We start from the raw sequence: 27,325 nt of genomic DNA, 5'->3' as shown, positions 1-27,325 counted from the left end.
AATTTTTTGCCTAGGTGAAAAATCAGCACTTGACATTTTTCGGTTGAATTTCAAATTGAGCTACAGTATTCAGTTAAAGTGACGATTTTTTGTCTAGGTCAAAAAACATGTGGATCTGCGAATGACTCCCTGTTTCTCTTCGGTTTTCGCCAATGCAGTTTCGACCCCCCCCCCCCCCCAAAAAAAAGTGAAACTGCATCAATAAAAACGCCTGCAACTGAATACAAAGGGCTTGAAAAAGTCCTGTTTTTTTCAGCCAGTCAGATAAATAGGGACAAATTGATTACCCTCCTTTGTCTCCAGAAATGGGAATGTTAAAACATGCACTATAATATATATAATAGGTCTCCATCCATCATAAAAACCAAATGTTCAACCACAACTCTAATAGGTCAGCCCACTAGTTTCTGACAAACTAATATATTTGAGCATATCTTGTATATTTCAGTGAAATTTAATATGATTAACAACAACAACAACATCATGCATGACTAGTGTTCCCCAGCACATTGGCATCAGTTACTAGGAAATACTGAATACAACAGCCTCCTAATTTTAATATTTTTTTTTACATGACTCCGTTAATTTTACCACCTATTTAAATTGGAATCTTTCAATTCTTTAAAAAGTGTAAATTTTAACCCGGCACCTTTTCTTTTCTTCACTCACTTTATAGTCATATCAGTATGGTTACAAATAATTCTCCTGCCAGCTGCAATGTGATCCAAATGCTGCTTTTAAAGTAAGCCGTCCGAACTGGTCCAAGAAACGATGACAATGCAGCTCCCTGGGACTGACACCACTGCAGTTTTATATGGCGGTCCTGGTCGCCACTCATCGGCGAGCTATGGCACAGGACTCATCCTGCACTTCGCAGTTCTGTAAATATCAGATTTGTAAAAAAGGATGGCTTTTCTTCGCTGAAAACAAGCCATTCTCACTGTCAAACCCTCTCGCCGTATTCAATGTACAACCCAAATCCTCACCGTGAGAGGACTGCGAGGATCCCATTAAACGGCAAGGTTTACCGCAAATGGAGCGATGCAGACGCATTTTGTGGCAAGCCTTGCCATTTTTACGGCCACACTCACCGTTTCCACCTCACCTCAGGGAACAGGCGAGGTAGAAGCAGCGAGTGAAGGGGAGGGAGTTGAATACACTGAGGGTGAGCAATCGGCACTTCTCGTCGTCAGGTCATTGAATATACCCCTAGGTAATTCTTTAGATAATACAGTAATTAAGTCACCTGTGCTCAAGCCTGGATATCTACAAAACCTGCACTGTTGGTGTGCCTTGAGGACCGGGGTTGGAATGCCTGCCCTAGTGGATGGTAGGGCATGAAATACTGCCTGTCGGCACATGTCGGCTCAAAAAAACTGTGAAAACCCAATGTCGACCTTTTGACTGTCGACCTAACCCAGGTCGACCTAATGCTTGTGTCGACCTTGTCCAATATAGACCTAGACACCTGTCGACCTTCCAGTATGATAACCCAACGGTAATCGACCTAATGACTGTCGACCATCTTTAGGTCGACCAACTGACCGTATCCCATTTCCAGATAAAGGTAGCGACATTACCAATAAAGTATTTCACACATTCAGCTTATTAGAGAGAATACGAACTAGTGCAGAATTATTGCTACTTTCCCCAATAATCGGCTGAATCTTCATGTGACCAATCTAACCATTGGAATAATAATAATAATAATAATAATAATGAAAAAAAAAAATGGCGAAATCTGCATTGGCAAAAGAAGCCGCAACTTTGTCAGTTTCGCATCCACATTGAATAGGTGTGTGTGCTGATATTTCCGCCTGTCGGAAATATCATCACACATTGAATGGATTTTTTGCATAAACAGCCATTCGCATGCCACTGGGACCCTCGCACATCTTTCGATGGTCGGCGACCATCAAAACATGTGGAAGGTACACGCATATGTAAGGTTGCTCTGAGCAGGTGATGTCAGTTTACCGCACCCCCCTCCCCCCCACCGCCCGCATGTCCGTCATGGCCGCATTAGCATGAGAACGCCCATGAAATGCTGCCCATTCCCATATATATGTTATTTTTCATCACAGGTTCCCAAAGTATATCTATATCCAGTTCTAGCTCTCAAACCTTCTGGACAGTATGGGTTAAGCTAGTAACTGGCACTGCTCTGTGCATGGAAATTAAATAAAATCGCTGCAGTCATATGTAGAATATAAAATGAGAGCAGGTTCTAACACGTTATTAACAGCACATGTTTCAACTAGCTTGTTTTATTGTAACACATTTATGAACCTTTAACTCCACGTTATTATTATTAAACACATCAGGCTGGTTGCAAATATACAAAGATCCACAAGATGGAGCCATTTCATAGATTATAAAACTCCACTAAAGATTTTTTTGTCTTTAATAAGGCCCTATTCTGATTTGGGATTAAAATAAGAAATGGTCACTAGGTCGACCCTATGAAGGTAGACATACATTAGGTTAACCATTGAAGGTCAACAGGGCTTAGGTCGACACCTGAAATATTTAGACTGGGGAAAGGTGACATAAGCATTAGGTAGACAATGGGAAGGTCGACATTCAAAGTCGACATGGTGTTTTTCTTGTTGTTTTTTTTGAGCCAATAGGCATGGAGGGTGAATATAAAATAGTGTGCCGAGCACAGCAAGGCAACATGCCTAAAGCATAGTGAGCCATGCGAGGGGACACAGTACACTTAGATCAGGGGTGGCCAAACCGGTCCTCAAGATCTACCAACGGTCCACGTTTTCCAGATCACCTCGCTGGTGCACAGTTGTAGTCATTACTAACTGTCACATTTTTCAAACATGCTGCATTCATTCCTACTATAGAGCCACAGGTTGCCTGAGAAACATGAACTGTTGGTAGATCATGAGGACAGGTTTGGCCACCACTGACTTAGATGATGTCAACATTCAGGACAAAAAACGTGAAAAACTTATGACAACCCTTTGACTGTGTACCTTGCAGTTGTCGACCTAATGCTGGTGTTGACCTTCCGACCTATTTCAGGTGTTGACCTAAGCCCCATCAACCTTCAGAGGTCAACCCAATGTATGTTGACCTTCACTGAGGTTCTGCCCCTGTCATTGTAGATAGTTCAATGGAGCAGATATATTAAGCCTGGTGAAGAGAAAAAGTGGAGATAAAGTGGAAGGAGAAAACATACCAGCCAATCAGCGGTGTTTAAAATAGGACAGTTGGGAGTTGATTGGCTGGAGCGTTATCTCCTTCCACTTTATCTCTTCACCAAGCTTAATACAGCTGCCCCATTGCATGTTATCTTACCCCCTTTTTGGTGTTTTACTTGTTCATATGACATACGGTTTTGCCCCATCACATGAATACATCTGGGGACTTCAATACATGGAGATTTGATTGATATGGCTAAAGTCTGGAGGACTTTTGATGATGAAACATATTGTTGATGCATATTTTTTTGGTATAAGCTAGCGGTGGCTAGCCATCGCTGGCTGCCTACGCACGGACGGCTCGTGCATGAGCACTGTGTTCTGTGAGTATGTGCAGTTGTTTGATAATCGCTCTGTGCTGTGAATTCGCAGCCCAGCGAATGAGTCTGAATTGGGCCTATGTCTTTTGACAAACCTGTCTTGTGTACACCAGAAACATGCAAATATGTTCTGGAATGTTCTAGAAATCAATATCAGTTGAAGTAAAAATCACTGATCTACAGCGAATTTCGATACGCAGTCCTCACTATTTGCAGCCCGGCACGTCACCACTTGGCTATTCAGCCTTCATATTGGGATCGATGATCCCGAATCACATCTCCCAACAGCGTGTGTGATCAGGTCTCCCTCAAATATACTTTACTGCACTTTTAAAAGCAAAATACCTCATTCAACGTAGAAAATTCAACTTAAATGTGAAAACACACTTTCAAAGAAACACAAATACACTAACACCAATCACATCTATTTTTTGTGAATATCTGACATCTAATGCCCAACAAGTTGTTAGGACAGCAAATCGAATATTGCACAAAACATGTTGTTGCATTACATCATACTTGCCTACCTGACCCTCTCCATAAGGGAGAAAATGCTCTGTTCTTGGACTTCCCTGGTAATGTATGATTGCCATCACCTGTGGGGAACTAATTAATTTATAAGAAAGGTGTTTCACCACAGGTGATGGCAATCATACATTACCAGGGAAGTCCAGGAACAGAGCATTTTCTCCCGCATGGAGAGGGTCAGGTAGGCAAGTATGCATTACATTAGTCTAGATCAGCAGTTCTCAAACTGTGGGTCCTGACCTTCTCAGCATGGGGTCGCGACTATATTTGTGACCATCAGGCTGATGATTTTTCTAATCTCAATCAGTGATTCAAGGAGTCTGATAAATCTGTTGAATTGTATGTTATTTTAGACTCACATTATTTTGTGCATCCACAATGCTGCCAGCTATCTGCTGACCACACAGGTGATGGGATGACCTTCTGCAGTAACTTGCTGGGGTCCCATAATCAATTTTATTGTCTGATGGGGTCCCAGAACAAAATAGTTTGAGGACCTCTGGTCTAGATTGAATTTTGTGATCTCAAAAAGGAAAGAATAATTGCTTCCTCTAACACGAGATTGTAACGAGGGATCAGTTCTTCCAGGGGATCAAATGTCACCACTCTTCCCTATATGAAGCTGCTATATTTGGTAATTATTTAATTTGTTTAAGAGATACACAAAAGTCACAGGAAACATAACACTGCACTTCTATAATCATAGTTAGTGGAAAGCACAGACACAAACGGATTTAGATAAGCCACAGTGAGTTTTATCAGTATCCTGGATGCTAATACCCAGCAGTGCTCTACTGATGGAAAAATCTAAAACATATGAAAAAATATTTGTTTCAGTTTTGCAAATCAGTGATACAAAAAAAAATAATAATAAGTAGCCAAATCTTGTAAACAATGAATTACCTTTATATTTGTATAGTTCATGAAGACAACAGTCACACATTAACAGATAAGTGACTGAGGGGTGAATTTATGAAGCTTGGAGAAGTGTTATCTATCCCCATAAAGAACGTTATGAGCAAGGTGATAATGGTTCAGCCAATCAGCTCTTACCAGTCAATTTACATATTGTAGCTGATTGGCTGAACCATTATCACCTTGCTCATAACGTTCTTTATGGGGATAGATAACACTTCTCCAAGCTTCATAAATTCACCCCTCACATACTACATTGTTTACAGACACCAATGCCCAATAGTTGTGAAAGTTGTAAAATTGTCAGTAAACCTGTACAATTTATTCAGACGACTAGGATTAGTTATTTATATAGCGCACACATAGGACCTTATTCTGGTTGACTCGCAAGTATGCATATTTCAGCCTTGCGAGTCCACCAAACGTCCGCAAGGCCGCCCCCTCCCCTTGCACGCTGCGATCCCCCGCAGGCATGCAAATGGATGTTTTGCATGATTCCTACTGCGCTCGCAGACCTAAGACACCTCTGTGTCGTCCCCCGTCCCCCCCATCATCTCCGAATTTCCATGGGAGCACCCATGAAATGAAACTCTGGCCGTTCGCATGGGTGTGACCGCTCGAATATTCAATTCACATTGGCCGCTCGCACCAAGTGGCTGCACATTTGCATAACCGTTCACGCGTATGCATAGTGGCACACCATCGCAGGGGAGTAAATGGACTAGAATAGGGTCCATATTCCGCAGCGTTTTACAGAGAATATTTGAACATTCACATCAGTTCCTGCCCCAGTTGGGCTTACAATCTATATTCTCTGCCATATGTACATGCACACACATTCACTCTTGGGTTAAATTTTGTTGGAAGCCAATTAACCTACCAGTATATTTTTGGATTGTGGGGGTACTCCGGAGCACCCGGAGGACCTCAGCACTGTGAGGCAGTAATGCTAACCATTACACCGTCTGTTCTGCCCTTTTTAAACTAAACAAACCGGCTTTTCCACCAAGCCATGCAGGATGAATTACTGAAGCATTCCAGAAGGTTTATGTAGTATAAAAGTTAGTCTTTGTGATGAAAACACTTTACTGCAGCAATATGCACTGTGTTATAGCTGCAATTCAATAAGATTTACCGAATTTGCAAAGTCAGGTGCTGTTTGTGCATTTCATTTTGCTCGTTCACCAGAAGAATAATGATCTATTGTAAGAGACCATCGCAAGAGAAATTGTATGATAGTAAAATGTAAGTGGTGGTATGAAAGAGCTTGGGGCAGGATAGCTAAACCGCTTTCATATTTCCTCCCTGGGCTGGCCAAATGCTTTGTGGCAAAGTGCGAAAACCTGACCTTATCGTAGGATAATAAATTGAGAGCAAAACACTATTCCCTAGCCAAACTGTGGGCATGCGGTGCACCACAAAAACTATAGTTTCTTATGAAAATTCAACTATTTATCAAAATGATTGAATGCGTGACAAACCTTTTCAATAATCTGACCATAAGTTAAGGTGTAAAAATCGGATAGTATGAGGATAAACCCAATTTTCCTCATAAACAGATTTCTCGAAAAAAATAAGGTGATTTTTTAAATTAAAATATATATATATATATATATATATATATATATATATATATATAAAGTGTAGCACAGATATCAGGACCTTCATTTAGACAAATAATCTTCCCAATTGTCAAAATAATGGGTCAGTGTGCACTCAATTTAAGAGCTAATAGCCTATAGCTTTCTTTCTATAGTAATATATGAATACACCATTGGTTTTAACCATCTCACATTGGGTTCTAAATAGAATGCAGTAACAACTTCTTAAAATCAACAACGTCTGCTTGTGGTCTTATTTGCATAGCGATGCGAATAAGATGCACTATCGGGGGGGCACAAAAAAAAAAACACCCAGCATTCATAAACTTGCTGCTCATGAATAGAAGGGCAGTTTAACATGGCTGCAACAACGATGAGCGAGGGCACACATGTCCATTTAAAATACAAGAACTGGATGTGTAGCAAAGGGTTAAATGATTGTGTATGGGTTTGCATGATATTTGTTTTCACCTTTTAAAACATCAACACATCATACAGTTGGTCATTCTTCACAAATTGGAAACCACCAAATAAATTTGTATCCAGGAGTGGTTGCCTCAATGATATTAAATACTGCACTGTTAACATGGGATTGGTATGTAATCCCGGTGGTCAAAATCCCGACGCCGGAATTCCGACAAGGGGGGGGGGGGACGTGGATCGCCACGCAGCGGGCCCGGTACCTCGCTACGCTCGGCACACTAATTTATTCTCCCTCAATGGGTGTCATGGACACCCACAGAGGGACAAAGTGCCAGGATTTTGGGGGTTGGGATTTTGACCGCCGGGATTGTGACTGCATCCCGTTAAGATGATACATAATTAGTCCTCCTTATTATGTGACACCAGATAAACTGATATCTGCATTTTATTCTATATGCATATTTAAGTACTGTACTTGCCCGTTATCAATACATTTAAGTGCACCTCCCTTTAATTACCATATATACTCGAGTATAAGACTACTTTTTCAGAACATTTTTTATGCTGAAAAAGCCCCCCTTGGTTTATACTCGAGTGAGGGTCCCACTTGAGTCAATACGTTTTACCAGTTTTTTTTGTTGTAAAATTAGGTGCCTCGGCTTATATTCGGGTCGACTTATACTCGAGTATATACGGTAGTATAATTTAATTAACTATTTTGGGATTAATTATGCAAGTTAACAGAGCAGCAGCATCTACAAAACTGTTGAGCCTGTTTCAAAGTATTACACTCTGCTGATGTCAGACGTAGTGGAGCAATGTTTTGCACAGGGCATGTGTTACAACTGTGCATGTACACAGCTGCATTTGCAATTTCAGGTGCATGCAGGGAATTTTTTTTTTTAAATATGTGTGTTTTCCTGGACTGTGTCTAAGGATGGGCACGTTATAGGAGTGCCGGTATGCTGTGAAAGGGTCAACAATGTCTAAGTCAACACTAATGCTCGACAGTGACTATTTCGGCACCTAAGAATGGCCGACATACCCTAGATCGACAATGATAGCAAGGCCAACACAAGTTTAAGGTCAACATGGACATTGCCAACCTGAATAAGGTCGACATGGGTTTTTCACTTTTATTTCTTTAAAAGGTGTTTATTCATACTTTACTATCCAATTGGGCACAGAGCGAGGGGATATGGTCACTAGGTTGACAAGCATTAGGTCGACATGACTGAAGGCCGCCATGAGTTTAAGTTGACAGGGTCATTAGGTCGACATGGAGAAGGTCCACAGTCAAAAGGTCGACATTGGGTTTTAACTTTTTTTTGCCAACATTTCATGCCCTACCATCCACTAGGACATGGTGGGATAATAAAATAGTGTGCCAAGCTTAGCGAGGCACCGTGCCCGAAGCATGGTGAACACAGCGAGCCATGAGAGAGGACTCGGTGTACTTATTTATTGTCCTTGTCGACTGTGGTGACATTCGGGCCAAAAAAAATGTGAAACCCCCTATGTCAACCTTTGACTGTCGACCTTCCCCATGTCGACCTAGTTGGTGTCTATCCAATGATCCATACCCATAGTGAGAATATAATAGTGTGCCCGAAGCATGGCATGCACAGCGTGACATGCGAGGGTACGTGGTACACTTATACGGTGTCCATGTCGACAAAGACACCAAAAAAGTGACAAACTCATGTCAACCTCTTTCATGTCCATATCGACCTATAGCTTGTGTGGACCTTCTGTCAATGTTGACCTAGGGTATGTCGACCATTCTTAGGTGTCGGCCTAGACATTGTCTGTCATATATAACATGACCGCAGTGCCATGGGTGTCTCTGTGAGGGATGCAGTTTAAATCCCGGCGGTCGGGATCCCGGCGTTTAGAATCCCGACGCCGGAATCCCGACCGCCGAAATCCCGACCGTTTCTCCCTCCGTGGGTGTCCACAACACCCCTGGAGGGAGAATAAATTAGTGTGCCGAGCATAGCGAGGCACCGGGCCCGCTGCGTGGCGAGCGCGATGATTTAGGCGTCGGGATTTTGAACGCCGGGATCCCGACCGCCGGGATTTCATACTGAATCCCTCTGTGAAAGTGATTACATACACAGATGTTCAACTACTCACAAGGGATGCAACGAAACTGCACCTGCCATAGAGCTAGTGCAAGTATCAATGGGGAAAACAAGAGTGGCCTCTAAAGATGCACCAAATGGCAATACAGCATGTACGGATACTGCAAGCGGACATCTCGGTGCTTGCACATCCGATGTATACGAGAAAAGGACTTTTTTTGGCATCTAAATAAAGTTGCAGACTGATAGCCACCGATACACACAGTCGTGGCCTTTTTTGCATCCACCTCTGAACCCTTTACAAGCACTTTCAGTACAATTATTGGAGATGACTAGAAATCCATCTACTGAATGTATTAAAAGTGTTGATAATTCCCAAAATATACACTTTATATTGACCTGTTCCATTTACAAGGTTGTTCTCTACCTTGTGAAAACTACAAAGCGATATGGAAACACACCACAAATGTAACCAATGACACCGGTGACTGACTTTCATACTGCACGTGGGAGGCCTGGTACAGGAGCTACACCAACTATTTTACTCTGATAAATGCTCGGAAGACGTGATAACTCAAAGAACACTAACCTGACATTTTCAGATATGACCACAGAAAAGAAAATACACTGCTCTTACTGTATCTTTTATTTATATGGTGCCGTGAAAAGGCCGTACATAGGGCGCTGTATACAGAACTTTACAAAACTTCTGGTAAAAAGTTAATGATTACATCACCACTATACTAAAGACAGTAGTACAGCCTTCCACCTCCACAGGCGTCCTGATTGGGCAGTATATAAATCATAAAGGTTAAGTCATTACCGATACTGAGAAAGCATTGGCCCTGCTACCATGTATGAATCTGTTAATCTGCAGAGAAAAGTAATACATTACCGCGACTTATCTGAGGCTCAAGTTGCATCCGATTCCCCTTGAACTCCCCCGGCAGCTCCCCGGAAGTCCTTCCATGTGATTTGGAATGTGCTATTTTTAAATGCAATTTATTGCATGTGATATAGCTGGTGAGCGGGACATCTGGGTGCTGGCAAATCGCATGTAATTTATTCGCAGGTTCTAAAAATGAAGCCACAATGTGCACCTGATGCCTGAGGTTCCGATCTTATGTGCATCAGGTCCAATACCCAACTCTGACCCGATGCACACTGAAACGTGCATCAGATCGGATCTAATGCCAAACACATGTGATTATGAAAATTTTCATCTGATTTCGGGGACAGATCTGTCAGAATCAGATCAAAAGAGGCCAAATCGCACCAGTGGATGGCCAGCTTTAGATGAAGAAACGATCAGTCAGTCTGTCTGCTGTGCTAGGGAAGGAGATCCATACTTACACAGAGCCCTTCTGTAACAATGTGAATTTTATGAAGTATAAAAACTCTAGATGTCAAGTTTTATGTTAAGCTCATGGATCAGAGAATGAGCAATACTATAATGTAGAGCCGTGACTTTACTTGCCTTTTAACAAGCTCCTTAAAACTTGTATTTCGCAACGTGTCCAAATTGTCAGGAAATTCCCACCTTTTTCACAGTAAAGTATATTTCATAGTGACAAGGCTAAAACAAGTGCCCATAAAAAAATACAGTAATTGCGCAAAATACTTTATAGAGGCAATACCTGTATTGATTCCCAGCTAGTAGTTACATTAAATACCTCCACAGGGTTCTCTAGGACTGCCATGTGACCAAGATTTTTGGACACCTGTTCTCCTGGACTTCCTGTGCAGCCATTTTTTTTTTTTTTTTTTTGTGAGCTATAAAAGTAAGGGTTTAGTTCTGGAGTTTAGCCAGGTCCCCTGGAGGCTGAATCAGATTACCCATGCAAAGATCAGATTTGCCCAGACCCAGTCATACACACACACACACACACACACACACATTGATGTAGTTCGACAACCATGTGCTCCAACTTTATCCCACCACAGGTGATCTTTTACATCAGTCCCACTGATTTCAATAGCATTTTGGATATGTAAAGCAAAAAAAAAAGGAAGGTTACTATAAATTACCGGAGCGATCCCTGATGACAAGATTCCGGCCTTCTCTCAAGTGGATAGTCAGGAGGTAAGACATGAGATTTGGAAGATTGCTCACACGGTCATAGCTTTCAAGGCCCTAGAAAATATAGAACACACAGTAAAAGGTAATTTTTCTACTTAATATTAAATATTTTCATGCTTAAATTGTATAGTTAAATGGCAATTAACTTTCATCAAATGTATTCTGACATGGGTATCACTTTCTACTTGCATCAGATGAATACAAAAGTCTGCTTGTTTCACATGCTTTCATTTTTTTATATAAATCTTAATGAGAAACCTCACTTTCTCAGAGCAGATTATTTTTCTTACTCTGGAATATGAAAATAGATATGCAGTAGTGTTCTGTGCAAAGATCAGTTGTCATATCCAAGAGCAAAGGAAAACAAACCTGTCTGGATAGTAGAATTACATGAAGGATCATTTCAAATGTCACCATGCACAGCTCCTGTCAGACCTGGTTGGCACTGCCATCTCCAATTCCCTCCTTACTTCATGGCACTTCATATATGCAGTCTGATCCTTGCTGGAACCAAACTATTGATTTAGACATTTAGGATAAAGCAAAAGAAGGCAGAGTGGAGGATGATCACCATCAGATGAGGCTGAAGGAGACACCAAAATAGCTGATAACCTCACTGAGGGAAGTGGTGTAAGAACCAGGGAGGGAGAAGGAAGGAAGCCGAAACTTTGAGGAAATAACAAATGGGAATGGACAGAATGTTGAAGCAAGTGTAGAGACTGACAATTAGTGGTTGGACAAGTAGGAGGTGACCATGAGAAAACCAGGTGTCCCAAGGCCAATAGGTGTATTTTGAGAAAGAGGGTCTAATCAGTGGTGCCAAAATCTGCTATTAAGTCAAGAAGTACTAGAATCGAGACGTGGCCCGAGATACAGAACACCTGGAATGGTTTTATTAAGGAACAGAGGGGGTAAGAGGCATAGGGCAGTATTCAATGTGAATACTGGCGACGTGCAGCGAATCCTGTTTAGGATTCGCTGCACATTCGCCACTGCTCGCTGCGTTCCGGAGCCTCGCCGGCTCCAGTATTCAACGAGTCAGGGGCTCGCTGCCCCTGACTGGCGAATTTGAGCTCCTGCGGCGGACGCCGCAGGGAGCCTGAGGACGGTGGCAGGCAGGGAGATGGAAGTCTCCCTGCCTGCCCCAGAACGTTTGTGGGGGAGAGGTGGGCTCCCCGGGTGCCAGGCAGCACAGGCTGCCCCCCGGGGGTGCCAGCAGGGGACCGGGTATATTCACTACACCCGATCATGCATATGTAATGATCGGGTGAAGTGAATATATGAATATCTAATGAGTGGCTCGGCTCCGGCCCCCTGCTGGCTAGTCTGTGTTAAAAAAATATATATATATTTTTAATTAAATATATATTCATGTGCTTACAGCACATGAATAAAAATAGCATGCCCCTCCTCAGAATAAAATTCCTGATTTTTAGACACCAAATGTAAAAAACAAAACACTATTTTAAAAGTTCACATTTCACTTCACCATAAAAAGATAGCGATTGCTACTCGGTGAATCATGGCGAAAAAAACCTTGAAATGTATTCGCCATCTGGTCATTGAATAGGGTGATTCACCGTTTTAGTCAAAAATTCGCCTTACAGCACAAAATCGCCATAAAAACCTGGCGAATCAGCCTCATTGAATACCGCCCATAGAGTTTAAGAGAGATATAACTGGAAATAGAAAGAAAGATCAAGGGGACGGTACCATAAGAAAGGGGTGGGTAGACCAGGTGGACAATGTGGGAAAGGCAACAATAAGGAGGCAACAAAAGTGTAAGTAGATGATCCAATGGTGTGCAATACTTTCTGGATGGACAAAAGTATTTTATTTACAAAACAAAAAGAACATTCCATTTTTTCCAGATGCATGATCAAGCAGTAGAAGGACATTTGAGTGTCAGTTCTTGGATGGCATGTGGAAATGGCTTCCAGCATTTGTAGCAGGCATTGGTTGGGATAATAGTTTGCAGTGACTTTGCACGTGGTATGGTAGCTACAGTACATGACCAGTTTTGGCCACAAAAACAGTCTCCATCCGCCTTGCCACACTTTGGCACACATTAAAATTATAGTTCACAACCTGTCAGTTAGTATGTGTCTGCTATAATCTTATGCACTGCACATCCAGAAACACATTACATGCCATTCGCACTATAGGTACTGAAGGAAGACATACTTCACATCAGGCTTCAACTTGTCTAGTAGATCCTCCTATTCATCAGCTAGAAAAGGAGCTCCTATTGCTCAACCAGGCCTTGATTAATATTTAATACAACAGGTGTTCATGCCTCAATGTCATGTGACACAAGTGGTTAGACTGCAAACAGAATCCGGAAAGTCCTTTTCATCATTGTTGTCAGGACACAGGTAAAACAGGTATTACTGTACATAATCTATATGTTCCATACTTCTACCACATACATTTCACACCAGTTACTTTAACAATTCTTTGGCGAGGTATTTTTTTACAATTTTTCACAATAAAAATATTTCCTTGGTTTGTATTAAAAAAAAAAAAATACTAAACGTTAAGACATATTAAACAGTTTATAACTACAAACAGTTCATGTTTTACAGACCACCTGTGGATCTATAGAATGTGACCGTTAGGTATAAATGCACCATAGGTTTAAAAATGTGACTGTTAATGATTACTACACCTATGCACCATCCAGTGCCTGATTAACCAATGGGCTGCTTAGGCTGCCTTGCAGGTGACAGCTGAGGAGCTTACTGATTGGACCATTACTTTATGTACATCGTTGTTCTGAGTCAGCTGGGCAACATAAAGCCAAAGTCTCCTTCCCACCCACAAGCATTAGATCATACGTGCCAGTTGTATAACCTTTGTTACATGTACAAGGGCAGTAGGACTGGCGAGTCCCTGAGCGCCCATACAGGTCTGTTTAAAAGCATTAGAAGGGGAGTTACATTTGTATTAGCATAGGGCATCACCTGAAACCTTTAATCAGGCCCTAGCACCATCCAGGTCTGGAAAACATTAACTGAAAGCAAAAAAGTTGGCCTTTAAGAAATTTAAGCAGACGCAGAAGAATGAGGACAAAGAGGTGTATCTTGTTAGACAGAAGGAGGCTAAAAAGGTAATCAGATGTGCAAAAGCACAGGCTGAAGAGAAAATGGCCCAATCAGTGGGTAAAGGGGGGAAAACTTTTTTTAGGTATATAAGTGAAAGGAGAAAATCAAAAAGTGGAATAATAAGACTAAAGACAGAGAGTGGAAGTTTTCTTGAGGGGGACAATGTAATAGCAGATAATATTAATAATTATTTCTGCTCAGTATTTACTGCTGAAAGAGAGGGGAAGGGGCCACAATTAAGTTGCAAGTATAGTCAGATAACTGAGGGAGAAACAAGTACATTTACAGAGGAGAAAGTCCTCACAGAACTCTCAAAACTGAAAGTGGATAAATCAATGGGGCCAGATGGGATACATCCAAGGATACTAAAAGAGCTCAAAGGGGAGCTGGTAAAACCAATAACAGAATTATTCAACCAGTCACTAGCTACTGGAGTAATCCCAGAGGACTGGAAAACAGCGAATGTAGTCCCACTGCACAAAAGTGGAAGCAAAGAAGAGGTAAGCAACTATCGACCAGTGAGCCTTACATCAGTAGTAGGGAAATTGATGGAAACACTCTTAAAAGAAAGAGTTGTAGAATATCTCAAAACCAGCAATTTAAAGGATCCAAAACAGCATGGGTTTACTAGGGGAAGATCATGTCAAACAAATCTTATTGACTTTTTTGACTGGGTGACTAAAGTAATAGATCAAGGTGGGGCTGTAGATGTAGCTTATCTAGACTTTAGTAAGGCTTTTGACACTGTCCCACATCGCAGACTGTTAAATAAACTTGAAAGCTTGGGATTGGATTCTAAGATAGTTGAATGGATAAGAGCATGGTTGCAGGACAGAAAACAGAGAGTTGTAGTAAACGGAGTACAGTCAAAGGAGGGAAAGGTTACAAGTGGAGTACCCCAGGGATCTGTACTTGGACCAGTGCTTTTTAATATCTTTATTGGTGATATTGCAAATGGAATTGAGGGTAAAATGTGCCTTTTTGCAGATGATACAAAGGTATGCAATAGGGTAGACACACCAGGAGGGGTAAAACAAATGATTGATGATCTAGGTAGATTAGAGGAATGGTCAAGAGCATGGCATCTACAGTTTAATGCCAAAAAATGCAAAATCATGCACTTGGGTTGCAAAAATCCAAAGACTAAATATAGTATAATTGGCACTATAATGGAAACTACTGAGGAAGAGAGGGATCTAGGTGTCACTATTTCAGGGGACTTAAAGGAAGGTAGGCAATGTAACAAAGCAATGAAGAAGGCAAGTCAGATGCTTGGTTGCATAGGGAGAGGTATCAGCAGTAGAAAGAAAGAAGTAATAATGCCACTGTATAGGTCATTGGTACGACCTCATCTAGAGTATTGTGTTCAGTTCTGGAGGCCATATCTCCAGAAGGATATAAATACATTAGAGACTGTACAAAGAAGGGCAACTAAAATGGTGCATGGCCTACATCACAAAACGTACCAGGAAAGACTAAAAGATCTTAATATGTATACTTTAGAGCAGAGAAGGGAAAGGGGGGACATGATAGAAACTTTCAAATATATCAAGGGTTTTAACAAGGTACAGGTGGGAGACATTCTTCACAGGAAGAGGAGCAACAGAACACGAGGACATGCACTGAAACTAGAGGGAGGAAGATTCAGGGGAAATTTGAGGAAGAATTACTTTACAGAAAGAGTAGTAGATAAGTGGAATAGCCTCCCATCAGAGGTGGTAGAGGCAAATACAGTAGTACAATTTAAACATGCTTGGGATAGGCATATTGATATCCTTACAAAAAAATAAGGATCAAATATGGTTTGAGGTAACATGTTTAAAAAAGGGGCAGACTAGATGGGCCAAGTGGTTCTTATCTGCCGTCAAATTCTATGTTTCTATGTTTCTAACTGTTGTAGATCTTGAGCACCGGTTTGGCCAGCCCTGGTTTGGTTTATAACACTATTGGGAGACAACTTAATTACATCTGAATCCATGGGTTACTATTTGTAAACATAGAGATATGAATCTGCAGATACTTACGCCAAGCTCTTCTGAGTATTGTGATGATATTGAAGAGTTCAGATCAATACTTTCCGTCCCATCCTGTAAAAGAATATTACAGGAAAAATGAGCATAACACAAAAAGAGAAATTAAAAGAGCAATTATGCTGCAAACACATGGGGCAACTGAAGCTAAGCACAGATCGCTCAGCACACATGCGGTGCACCAGTGATGTGTGCTGAGCGATCTGTGTGGACTAGTGTTCTCACCATGAGAACACTGGCGATATAACTAAATTTATAGTGAATGTAGTATACATCTAGTCAGGTGATGGCGACGCGGGGGACTGCGCATCGCCCTAACAGGGAGGGTATACACACGGAGCGATCCATGCTTAATTCTAGTCAGATCCCTTAGAAATAGCCCTGGAATCGCCCAGTGTGTATGCCTCATAACTTATAGATTGTAAGCTCCACTGGGGCAGGGACTGATGTAAATAATATCTGTAAAGCGCTGCGAAATATGTGTACGCTATATAAAAAATGGTGGTACTTGTGTATTATCACGGCACCCACGATTTCCATCGTAGGGCATTGTACAATCAAATATCGGTCGTATCGCATCGCATGCGGTCGTATCGCATCGCATGCGGTCATATCGCATCGCATGCAACCCGATTTTTAATTGTATAGCCACCCTGATGGGTGATTACTATGTTAAATGCCCCCCATTGTTAACGCCACCCCCACTATCAACGCTAACCCGAAGCGTGGCAAGCACAGCGAGCCCGCGCGGGGCGGCGGTACGCGTCCTCCGACCTTTTCATACCCCCACTATCCACGTTGGCGTGGAGTTGATTTTATATAGTGTGGCGAGCGCAGCGCCGCCCATCACAGGCTCGCCATGCTGCGGGTTGTCGTTGATAGTTGGGTGGCGTTGACAGTGGGGGGGGGGGGCATTTAACATAGTAATCACCCATCAGGGTGGCTATACAATAAAAAATCGGGTCTGGGGGTGCATTTAACATAGGAATCAGTCATCAGGGTGCCGGTACAATGTAAAATCGGCTATGATCGCGTCGCATGCCATTATAATGGCATACGATGCGATGCGATATTAAAATTGTACAGTCGGCCCTGAAAACCCTCAAATCGGGTCCCATCACATACCTTAATTAGTGGTATGCGATGGGCGCCGTGATAATACACAAGTACCAAAACGGTTAATAAATAAATTAGGTACTTATATCGCATCAGATATATCGGGCGCCGTAAAAATACACAAGTACCATAAATTATGTAAACAAAAAGTACAATGATGACATATTTCAAAAGTCATTAAAATATTAAATCCAGGGCTGCCTTTAATAACTATAGACTCCCTGACACATATTGATCCTGGTCCTTTCTCTGAAGTTTTAGAAAAATGTTGTCTCTTGTATATAGTATTTACTGAATTTAATTGTGCATCAATATTTTTATTCTATTTAAGGCGCATAAAGACAATAAATGTGACCAACTAGAACATCAGACTCTTCGGAAGTCAGTTCTAAGAGGTGGATGGTAAACTCTGCAGTGGATATTCCCAGGTCAGATCAGTATATCACAACAAATCTGACAAAGCAAAAAAGGAGCTGGGTGCCGCAGCTGCTGTGGATGGTCATGTATCTTTTACTGCGCTGTAAAAGTCACATTAATAGGAACTATATTAAGTAACAGAACTGTGTACGGGTGGTGGTGTGTCGTGCTCTGATTTTCCCACTTGAGAAATAAACAATACTACACAGCATTTAGGTTTAAACAATATTGCACTGAAAAGATCAGGTACAGATCATGTTACAGTATAAAAGATAAAGGTCAGGATGAAGGTCGCTACTTTACATTACTAATCAAATAAAACTGCTGCGTTCAGATGTGTTTAGCATCCTGTAATTTAAACTTGTTCCAGGGATTTTTTTCCAATCTTCCCCTACCTTACCCTGCAATGTAAAGCTACATCTCTCCTCACTTCGCAGCTTCTAGCCTTCCCTCAGCAGCCTAAGCCAAAAGCAAAGGGATACAGAGCCCATTCACAGCGGAATATGCTTGGGGGCATTATGTTGTTTACCTAGGCAGTGTCACACTGAGGCTCCATGTACGTAAGAGGAAGCAGCTCCACAGTCTGTTGCAGACACATCTGATTCATTGACACACACATTGTATAACAAGTATACCTTTAAGTTCAAACCCTGACCCACAGAGCTGACCATCTGTAGCAAATTCCCACGTCTTATGTGGAATTCAGGCTCTCATAAAAAGTGTAAATCCCGTGTTTTCATACATAAATAATGCACTGCTATTTATCAATCAGAGGTCACATAGAATTTCGGATTGCTGTATCTAGCTATAGGTGGCCCTTGGGTTGTGAAGGGGAGGCATACAGTAATAGATCTTTATGGAGAAGCAGCTGTTTGTACTGACTGATGCAGAAGAATCTTAAATACCCCAGGGGGAAAGAACTTTCCTATCTGCAGTCATGTAAAAAAGTGCCGTGGGACACTTCCTTCTGGACTAATAAGGGGCCAAAGAGATGAGGCTGCAAAATAGACAAATGAACATGGTTTAAGAGCCTCAGAGTCTTCTATCACACTGTCCCCACTGCTCACCTCGGTCTATTGCTGTATGCTGCAGAGTATATGGCAGCTGTGTAGACCAGGAGGGGAGGATGTGCTGCTGCTGCTGCTGGTGGCGGAGAGGCATGGGAGAAACTCCTGCTTCTCTGATTCTATGCTCTCTGTGGAGCTGAAAAGTTGTTCCAGGTAACCAAACACCCATCCTAAGATAGGTTCAAATGCAAGCAGTGAATAGCCAGGCTTTTTACTGCTTGATAACTGTCATTTAGCCATACCCATAGAGGACCACGGGGATAACGTCCAACTGCAGAAGGTGAGTTACTGACCGGTGAATCTCTCATCTCTCCCGCATCATTCTTTAATAAACAATACAAAAAACATTTCTCCTTTTCATTTTTATGCTGTATAATACATACATAAAAGAAAAAGGAAAAGTGGGTAATGCTGCGCTTGCTGTTCAAATGATAATAATAAATGATGAGTGATGTAGTAGGTTATAAATTTAAAATAAATGACATTTAACCCCTTCCCGACATTTGACGTACATTTACGTCATGGTCGGGAAGCACTTCCCGACACATGGCGTAAATGTACGTCATGGATTTAAACTGTCACCGCGTCTATAGACGCGGTGACAGTTTCAACATGTCTGCTGTCCCTGACAGCAGACATGTCCGTGCATGCCCCGGGGGGGCTGCGATGCCGCCCCCCCGTCGGCGATCGCTGTGATTGGCTGTTCAGTGTGAACAGCCATTCACAGCGTTTTCCTGTGTCACCGGCGAATAACGTTCGCCGGTGACACGGGATCAGAGGTGATTGGTGCTGTAAAGTACAGCACCAATCACCGCGGGGTGTAAGGGTGACACTGGTGTCACCCCACCTCACCCCGCCCGCCCCCAAAGGCCGTGATTGGTCCGTCGGACCGACGGACCAATCACAGCCAAGGAGGGAGATTTAAACTAACGGTGACTGCACTGCAGACGCCATTCCGGTCTGGAAAGCGTGCAGTGCGGTCACCGTACCCCCCTGCCGCCATACTGACCAGAAATACTTGCTGCAATACTTACCTGATCGCTGCTGATTGCTTCCTGGATCCTGTGCAATAATTGTGCCATACTGTGATATTGTGCTGCTGCACTGTATTAGTATTAGCTAGATAGATAGAGAGATAGATAGAGATAGATAGAGAGAGATAGATAGAGATAGATAGAGAGAGATAGAGAGAGATAGAGAGAGAGAGATAGAGAGAGATAGAGAGAGATAGAGAGAGATAGAGAGAGAGATAGTGTCAGAGAGTGCTATATTTTGTGCTGCTGCAGTGTGATATAGTTATAGATAGAGAGAGAGAGATAGAGAGAGAGATAGAGAGAGAGGCCTACTGACAGAGTGCTATATTTTGTGCTGCTGCAGTGTGATAGTTATAGAGAGATAGAGAGAGATAGAGAGAGAGAGATAGAGAGAGATAGAGAGAGATAGTGACAGATTGTGCTACTATTTTTTATATAACTGACTGCTGCCCCCTCCTTTTGTGCTGATCAGTATAAATTAACTGATCAGTAACTTTTTGGGGGCGCAGGTTTTTTTTTATATATAGATATACCTGTGAGTGCTGCTGCTGCAGTGTCATAGAGTGTTAGATAGTGTTAGATAGTGAGAGATAGAGAGATAGAGAGAGATAGTGATAGAGAGTGCTAAATTTTGTGTCTGCTGTCCCCGCCTTTTGTGCTGATCACTATATCTGAGGTGATCAGCAACTTTTTTGGGGGTACAGAGGTTTTTTTTTTTATATATACCTGTCAGTTGCACCAAAGGTTGTGCACCTGCTGCACCTCACTGGTAATCAGTGTCGCATCACTGATCACCTTTTTTTTTTGTGTGTGTGCTGTGGGGTATTTTTTTAATTTTTTTTTTTACACACACTGTGATTTTGTGGGTGTCCTGTGGCCGCTGTGCGCTGATCAGTGACGTACATCACTGATCATCTCTTTCGGCACAGGGTTGATCTATTTTTTTTTTTTTTTTGATCAAATTCCTGTTGCCTTTGAGCGCTGTTCAGTGACAGACGTTACTGACCAACATCTGTGCTCAATTTTTGGCGCAGGACCTTTTTTTTTTTTAACCCCTTCCTTTTTTTTTTTTTAACCCCTTCATTTTTTTTTTTTTTTAACCCCTTCATTTTTTTTTTTTTTTATTGGTATAAAGCATTTTTTTTTTTTCTGCACCACATACACACTACACACTACATACCCCCCGGATTGAAATAAAGTTTGTGCCCCCCCCTACACTATACACGTGTTGAAACATTTCACTACCGGTAACACAAAAATAAAAATGGCATCCCAAATGTCCTCCCAAATGTCCTCCCAAATGTCCTCCCAATCATCCAGGAGAATGTATTCAGTGGAGGAGGCATATGCCATGCTTGCTTCTGACTCTGACACAGGCAGTGATGCAAGCGGGGAATTTGAAGGATTTGCCTTAAGCTCCTCTTCCTCCTCTGCTGATGAGGGACCCCCTCAAAGACGCCCCCGTAGATCAGCTGAGATTCCCCCCCCAATAATTGATCTAGTATGGACCCCACCACCAGACAATTTTGAGCCCCAGGTTCCTGAGTTTTTGGGCATGCCAGGAATCCAATTTGATTTCACAGGTCTCAGAGAAATTGACTTTTTCAAATTATTTTTCTCTGATGATTTTATAAATTTAATGGTGGACCAAACTAATTTATATGCCCAGCAGTTTATTGCTCAAAACCCCACGTCATCATTTGCTAGGTGGACCCCTGTAGATGCAGTAGAGATGATGACGTTTTGGGGTCTGGTGTTTCATATGGGCATAGTAAAAAAGCCAGAAATTAGGCAATATTGGAGTACAGATGTTCTGTACAGTACTCCATTTTACCGTATGGCCATGCCCCGGACTCGATTTGAGACAATTCTTAAATTCATACATTACACCGATAATGCACAGTGCCCACCCAGAGATGATCCCACCTTTGACCGGCTATTCAAAGTCAGGCCGGTCATTGATCATTTCAGTGCCAAATTTGAAGAGGTGTACATCCCTGAAAAATTTATTTGTATCGACGAGTCCCTTATACATTTTAAAGGAAGGGTTAAATTCCGCCAGTACCTTCCCAGTAAGAGGGCAAGGTATGGCATAAAAATGTATAAGCTGTGTGAAAGCACCTCAGGGTACACCCACAGGTTTAGGGTTTATGAAGGGAAGGATTCAAGAATTCAACCGCCAGAATGCCCCCCCTCCCTCGTAGGTGTTAGTGGGAAAATTGTCTGGGATTTAGTGCACCCCTTCCTGGATAAAGGTTATCACCTCTATGTGGATAACTTTTACACTAGCATCCCCCTGTTTAAGGCCCTTGGTTCAAGAGGTACAGCAGCTTGCGGTACTGTGCGCAAGAACCAAAGAGGCCTCCCAAAAACGCACATTGCCCAAGTAATGAGAAGGGGTGAAAGCAGGGGAATATGCACCGAAAATATGTTGTTGGTCAAATATAAGGACAAGAGGGATGTCCTTATACTGACAACAATTCACGGAGACAGTACCACCTCCGTCCCTGTACGAGGTACCAGTACCCACACCTCAAAACCTAATTGTATCCTGGATTACAATAGGTACATGGGCGGAGTGGATCTTTCAGATCAGGTACTGAAGCCGTACAGTGCCCTGCGGAAAACAAAAATCTGGTACAAGAAGGTGGCCGTGTATATCATCCAGATGGCACTGTATAACGCTTACGTGCTATTCCGTTCTACCGGCCAGAGGGGGACATTTATGCACTTTCAAGAGGAAGTCATAAAGGGCCTAATATTTGGGAACCAGCAGGCAGAGGGCCCCAGTACTTCTAGTACTGGCCCCCGTATTGTACCAGGGCAGCATTTTCCTGATGAAATCCCCTCCACTGGAAAAAAGGGCAGGACACAAAAAAGGTGCAAAGTTTGCTATAAAAAGGGAATAAGAAAGCAAACTATTTTCCAGTGTGACACTTGCCCCGACAAACCCGGCCTATGTATAAAGGAGTGTTTTAAATTATACCACACATCTATGGAATATTAGGTTCATAATTTCACCGTGCTTCGGGGGTCTTGCTAATGCCACATAGCACCCACCATTCATTCCACCAGAATCTGAGCCGCAAAATCCAAAAATCACTCCTTCCCTTCTGAGTCCTGCCATGCACCCAACTGGTATTTTTTGGTCACATGTGAGGCATTGCCGTACTCGGGAGATATTGGGGCACAGATTTTGGGGTGCTTTTTCTCCTTCATACCTTCTGAAAATGAAAAATTTTGAGCCAGAACTGCATTTTTGTGTAAAAAATGTAATTTTTCTTTTTCACTGCCCACTTGTATCAAAATTGGTGAAACCCCTGGGGGTTTTAAATGTACACTATACCCCTAGATGAATTCCCTGAGGGGTGTAGTTTTCAAAATGGGGTGACTTGTGGGGGGGTTCCACTGTATTGGTGCTTGGGGGGTCTTGCTAATGCGACATAGCACCCACCAAAATTCCACCAGAATTTGTGCTGCAAACTCCAAATATCACTCCTTCCCTTCTGAGTCCTGCCACTTTTTGGTCACACATGAGGCATTGCCGTACTCGGGAGAAATTGGGGCACAGATTTTGGGGTGCTTTGTCTCCTTCATTCCTTGTGAAAATGAAATATTTTGAGCCAGAACTGCATTTTTGTGTAAAAAAATGTAATTTTTCATTTTCACTGCCCACTTGTATCAAAATTGGTGAAACCCCTGGGGGTTTGAAATGTACACTATACCCCTAGATGAATTCCCTGAGGGGTGTAGTTTGCAAAATGGGGTGACTTGTGGGGGGGTTCCACTGTATTGGTGCAACATAGCACCCACCATTCATTCCACCAGAATCTGTGCTGCAAAATCCAAAAATCACTCCTTCCCTTCTGAGTCCTGCCATGCACCCAACTGGTATTTTTTGGTCACATGTGAGGCATTGCCGTACTCGGGAGAAATTGGGGCACAGATTTTGGGGTGCTTTTTCTCCTTCATACCTTCTGAAAATGAAAAATTTTGAGCCAGAACTGCATTTTTGTGTAAAAAATGTAATTTTTCTTTTTCACTGCCCACTTGTATCAAAATTGGTGAAACCCCTGGGGGTTTTAAATGTACACTATACCCCTAGATGAATTCCCTGAGGGGTGTAGTTTGCAAAATGGGGTCACTTGTGGGGGGGTTCTACTGTATTGGTGCTTGGGGGGTCTTGCTAATGCGACATAGCACCCACCAAAATTCCACCAGAATCTGAGCTGCAAAATCCAAAAATCACTCCTTCCCTTTTGAGTCCTGCCATGCACCCAACTGGTATTTTTTGGTCACATGTGAGGCATTGCCGTACTCGGGAGAAATTGGGGCACAGATTTTGGGGTGCTTTTTCTCCTTCATATCTTCTGAAAATGAAAAATTTTGAGCCAGAACTGCATTTTTGTGTAAAAAATGTAATTTTTCATGTTCACTGCCCACTTGTATCAAAATTGGTGAAACCCCTGGGGGTTTGAAATGTACACTATACCCCTAGATGAATTCCCTGAGGGGTGTAGTTTGCAAAATGGGGTGACTTGTGGGGGGGTTCCACTGTATTGGTGCTTGGGGGGTCTTGCTAATGCGACATAGCACCCACCAAAATTCCACCAGAATCTGAGCCACAAAATCCAAAAATCACTCCTTCCGTTCTGAGTCCTGCCATGCACCCAACTGGTATTTTTTGGTCACATGTGAGGCATTGCCGTACTCGGAAGAAATTGGGGCACATATTTTGGGGTGCTTTTTCTCCTTCATACCTTCTGAAAATGAAAAATTGTGAGCCAGAACTGCATTTTTGTGTAAAAAAATGTAATTTTTCATTTTCACTGCCCACTTGTATCAAAATTGGTGAAACCCCTGGGGGTTTGAAATGTACACTATACCCCTAGATGAATTCCCTGAGGGGTGTACTTTGCAAAATGGGGTGACTTGTGGGGGGGTTCCACTGTATTGGTGCAACATAGCACCCACCATTCATTCCACCAGAATGTGTGCTGCAAAATCCAAAAATCACTCCTTCCGTTCTGAGTCCTGCCATGCACCCAACTGGTATTTTTTGGTCACATGTGAGGCATTGCCGTACTCGGGAGATATTGGGGCACAGATTTTGGGGTGCTTTTTCTCCTTCATACCTTCTGAAAATGAAAAATTTTGAGCCAGAACTGCATTTTTGTGTAAAAAAATGTAATTTTTCATTTTCACTGCCCACTTGTATCAAAATTGGTGAAACCCCTGGGGGTTTGAAATGTACACTATACCCCTAGATGAATTCCCTGAGGGGTGTAGTTTTCAAAATGGGGTGACTTGTGGGGGGGTTCCACTGTATTGGTGCTTGGGGGGTCTTGCTAATGCGACATAGCACCCACCAAAATTCCACCAGAATCTGAGCTGCAAAATCCAAAAATCACTCCTTCCCTTCTGAGTCCTGCCATGCACCCAACTGGTATTTTTTGGTCACATGTGAGGCATTGCCGTACTCGGGAGAAATTGGGGCACAGATTTTGGGGTGCTTTTTCTCCTTCATACCTTCTGAAAATGAAAAATTTTGAGCCAGAACTGCATTTTTGTGTAAAAAATGTAATTTTTCTTTTTCACTGCCCACTTGTATCAAAATTGGTGAAACCCCTGGGGGTTTTAAATGTACACTATACCCCTAGATGAATTCCCTGAGGGGTGTAGTTTTCAAAATGGGGTGACTTGTGGGGGGGTTCCACTGTATTGGTGCTTGGGGGGTCTTGCTAATGCGACATAGCACCCACCAAAATTCCACCAGAATCTGAGCCGCAAAATCCAAAAATCACTCCTTCCGTTCTGAGTCCTGCCATGCACCCAACTGGTATTTTTTGGTCACATGTGAGGCATTGCCGTACTCGGAAGAAATTGGGGCACATATTTTGGGGTGCTTTTTCTCCTTCATACCTTCTGAAAATGAAAAATTGTGAGCCAGAACTGCATTTTTGTGTAAAAAAATGTAATTTTTCATTTTCACTGCCCACTTGTATCAAAATTGGTGAAACCCCTGGGGGTTTGAAATGTACACTATACCCCTAGATGAATTCCCTGAGGGGTGTACTTTGCAAAATGGGGTGACTTGTGGGGGGGTTCCACTGTATTGGTGCAACATAGCACCCACCATTCATTCCACCAGAATCTGAGCTGCAAAATCCAAAAATCACTCCTTCCCTTCTGAGTCCTGCCATGCACCCAACTGGTATTTTTTGGTCACATGTGAGGCATTGCCGTACTCGGGAGAAATTGGGGCACAGATTTTGGGGTGCTTTTTCTCCTTCATACCTTCTGAAAATGAAAAATTTTGAGCCAGAACTGCATTTTTGTGTAAAAAAATGTAATTTTTCATTTTCACTGCCCACTTGTATCAAAATTGGTGAAACCCCTGGGGGTTTGAAATGTACACTATACCCCTAGATGAATTCCCTGAGGGGTGTAGTTTGCAAAATGGGGTGACTTGTGGGGGGGTTCCACTGTATTGGTGCTTGGGGGGTCTTGCTAATGCGACATAGCACCCACCAAAATTCCACCAGAATCTGAGCTGCAAAATCCAAAAATCACTCCTTCCCTTTTGAGTCCTGCCATGCACCCAACTGGTATTTTTTGGTCACATGTGAGGCATTGCTGTACTCGGGAGAAATTGGGGCACAGATTTTGGGGTGCTTTTTCTCCTTCATACCTTCTGAAAATGACAAATTTGGAGCCAGAACTGCATTTTTGTGTAAAAAAAATAATTTTTCATTTTCACTGCCCAGTTGTACCACAATTGGTGAAACCCCTGCGGGTTTGAAATGTACACTATACCCCTAGCTGAATTCCCTGAGGGGTGTAGTTTGCAAAATGGGGTCACTTGTGGGGGGGTTCCTAACTTTTAGCATGTTATGGTGCCTAGAAACCTACATGGTGCCTAAAAAATAATCTCATAAAAAGGAGGCTCCAAAATCAAGTAGGTGCTCCTTCTATTATGAAGCCTGTGGTTTGGTCACCGTGCACACTAGGGCCACATATAGGATATTTATGAAAACAAAAGAATTGGGGGAATCAATTTTTAGTCACATTTCTCTAGTAAAATGTACTGTGTTCCTTAGAAAAATGTATTAAAATTGCAAATCTGCAAAAAAAAAGAAATTTTGAAATTTCACCTACACTTTGTTTTAATTCCTGTGAAACACCTAAAGGGTTAACAAACTTCCAAAATGCTGTTTTGAATACTGTGAGGGGTGCAGTTTTTGAAATGGCATCATTTATGGGGGTGTCTCACATACAAGTCCCTCAAAGTCACATCAGAACTGAACTGGTCCCTAAAAAAATCAGTGTTTGAAATTTTCTTGAAAATTTGAGAATTTGCTATTCATATTGTAAGCCTCCTAGTGTCCCAA

At 42.3% G+C, this 27,325-nt stretch overlaps 1 protein-coding gene across 1 annotated transcript in view; it reads right to left on the bottom strand.

The window, feature by feature from the left end:
* The window catches only part of MCTP2 (multiple C2 and transmembrane domain containing 2), a 181,184-nt gene that overhangs the window by 100,180 nt on the left and 53,679 nt on the right, over positions 1 to 27,325 (bottom strand). The window contains exons 4-5 of the mRNA XM_083184241.1: positions 16,295 to 16,357; positions 11,115 to 11,220 (exon numbers count right to left, since the gene is read on the bottom strand). Of these exons, the coding sequence (XP_083040367.1) occupies positions 11,115 to 11,220; positions 16,295 to 16,357 (169 nt within the window). The remainder of the gene's footprint in view (positions 1 to 11,114; positions 11,221 to 16,294; positions 16,358 to 27,325) is intronic.

Source organism: Crinia signifera, chromosome 4, assembly GCF_055691185.1.
Source record: "Crinia signifera chromosome 4, ASM5569118v1, whole genome shotgun sequence".
Lineage (NCBI taxonomy): Eukaryota > Metazoa > Chordata > Amphibia > Anura > Myobatrachidae > Crinia > Crinia signifera.
Note: the sequence above shows the minus strand (reverse complement) of the source record. Positions and strands in the feature narration are given on the sequence as shown.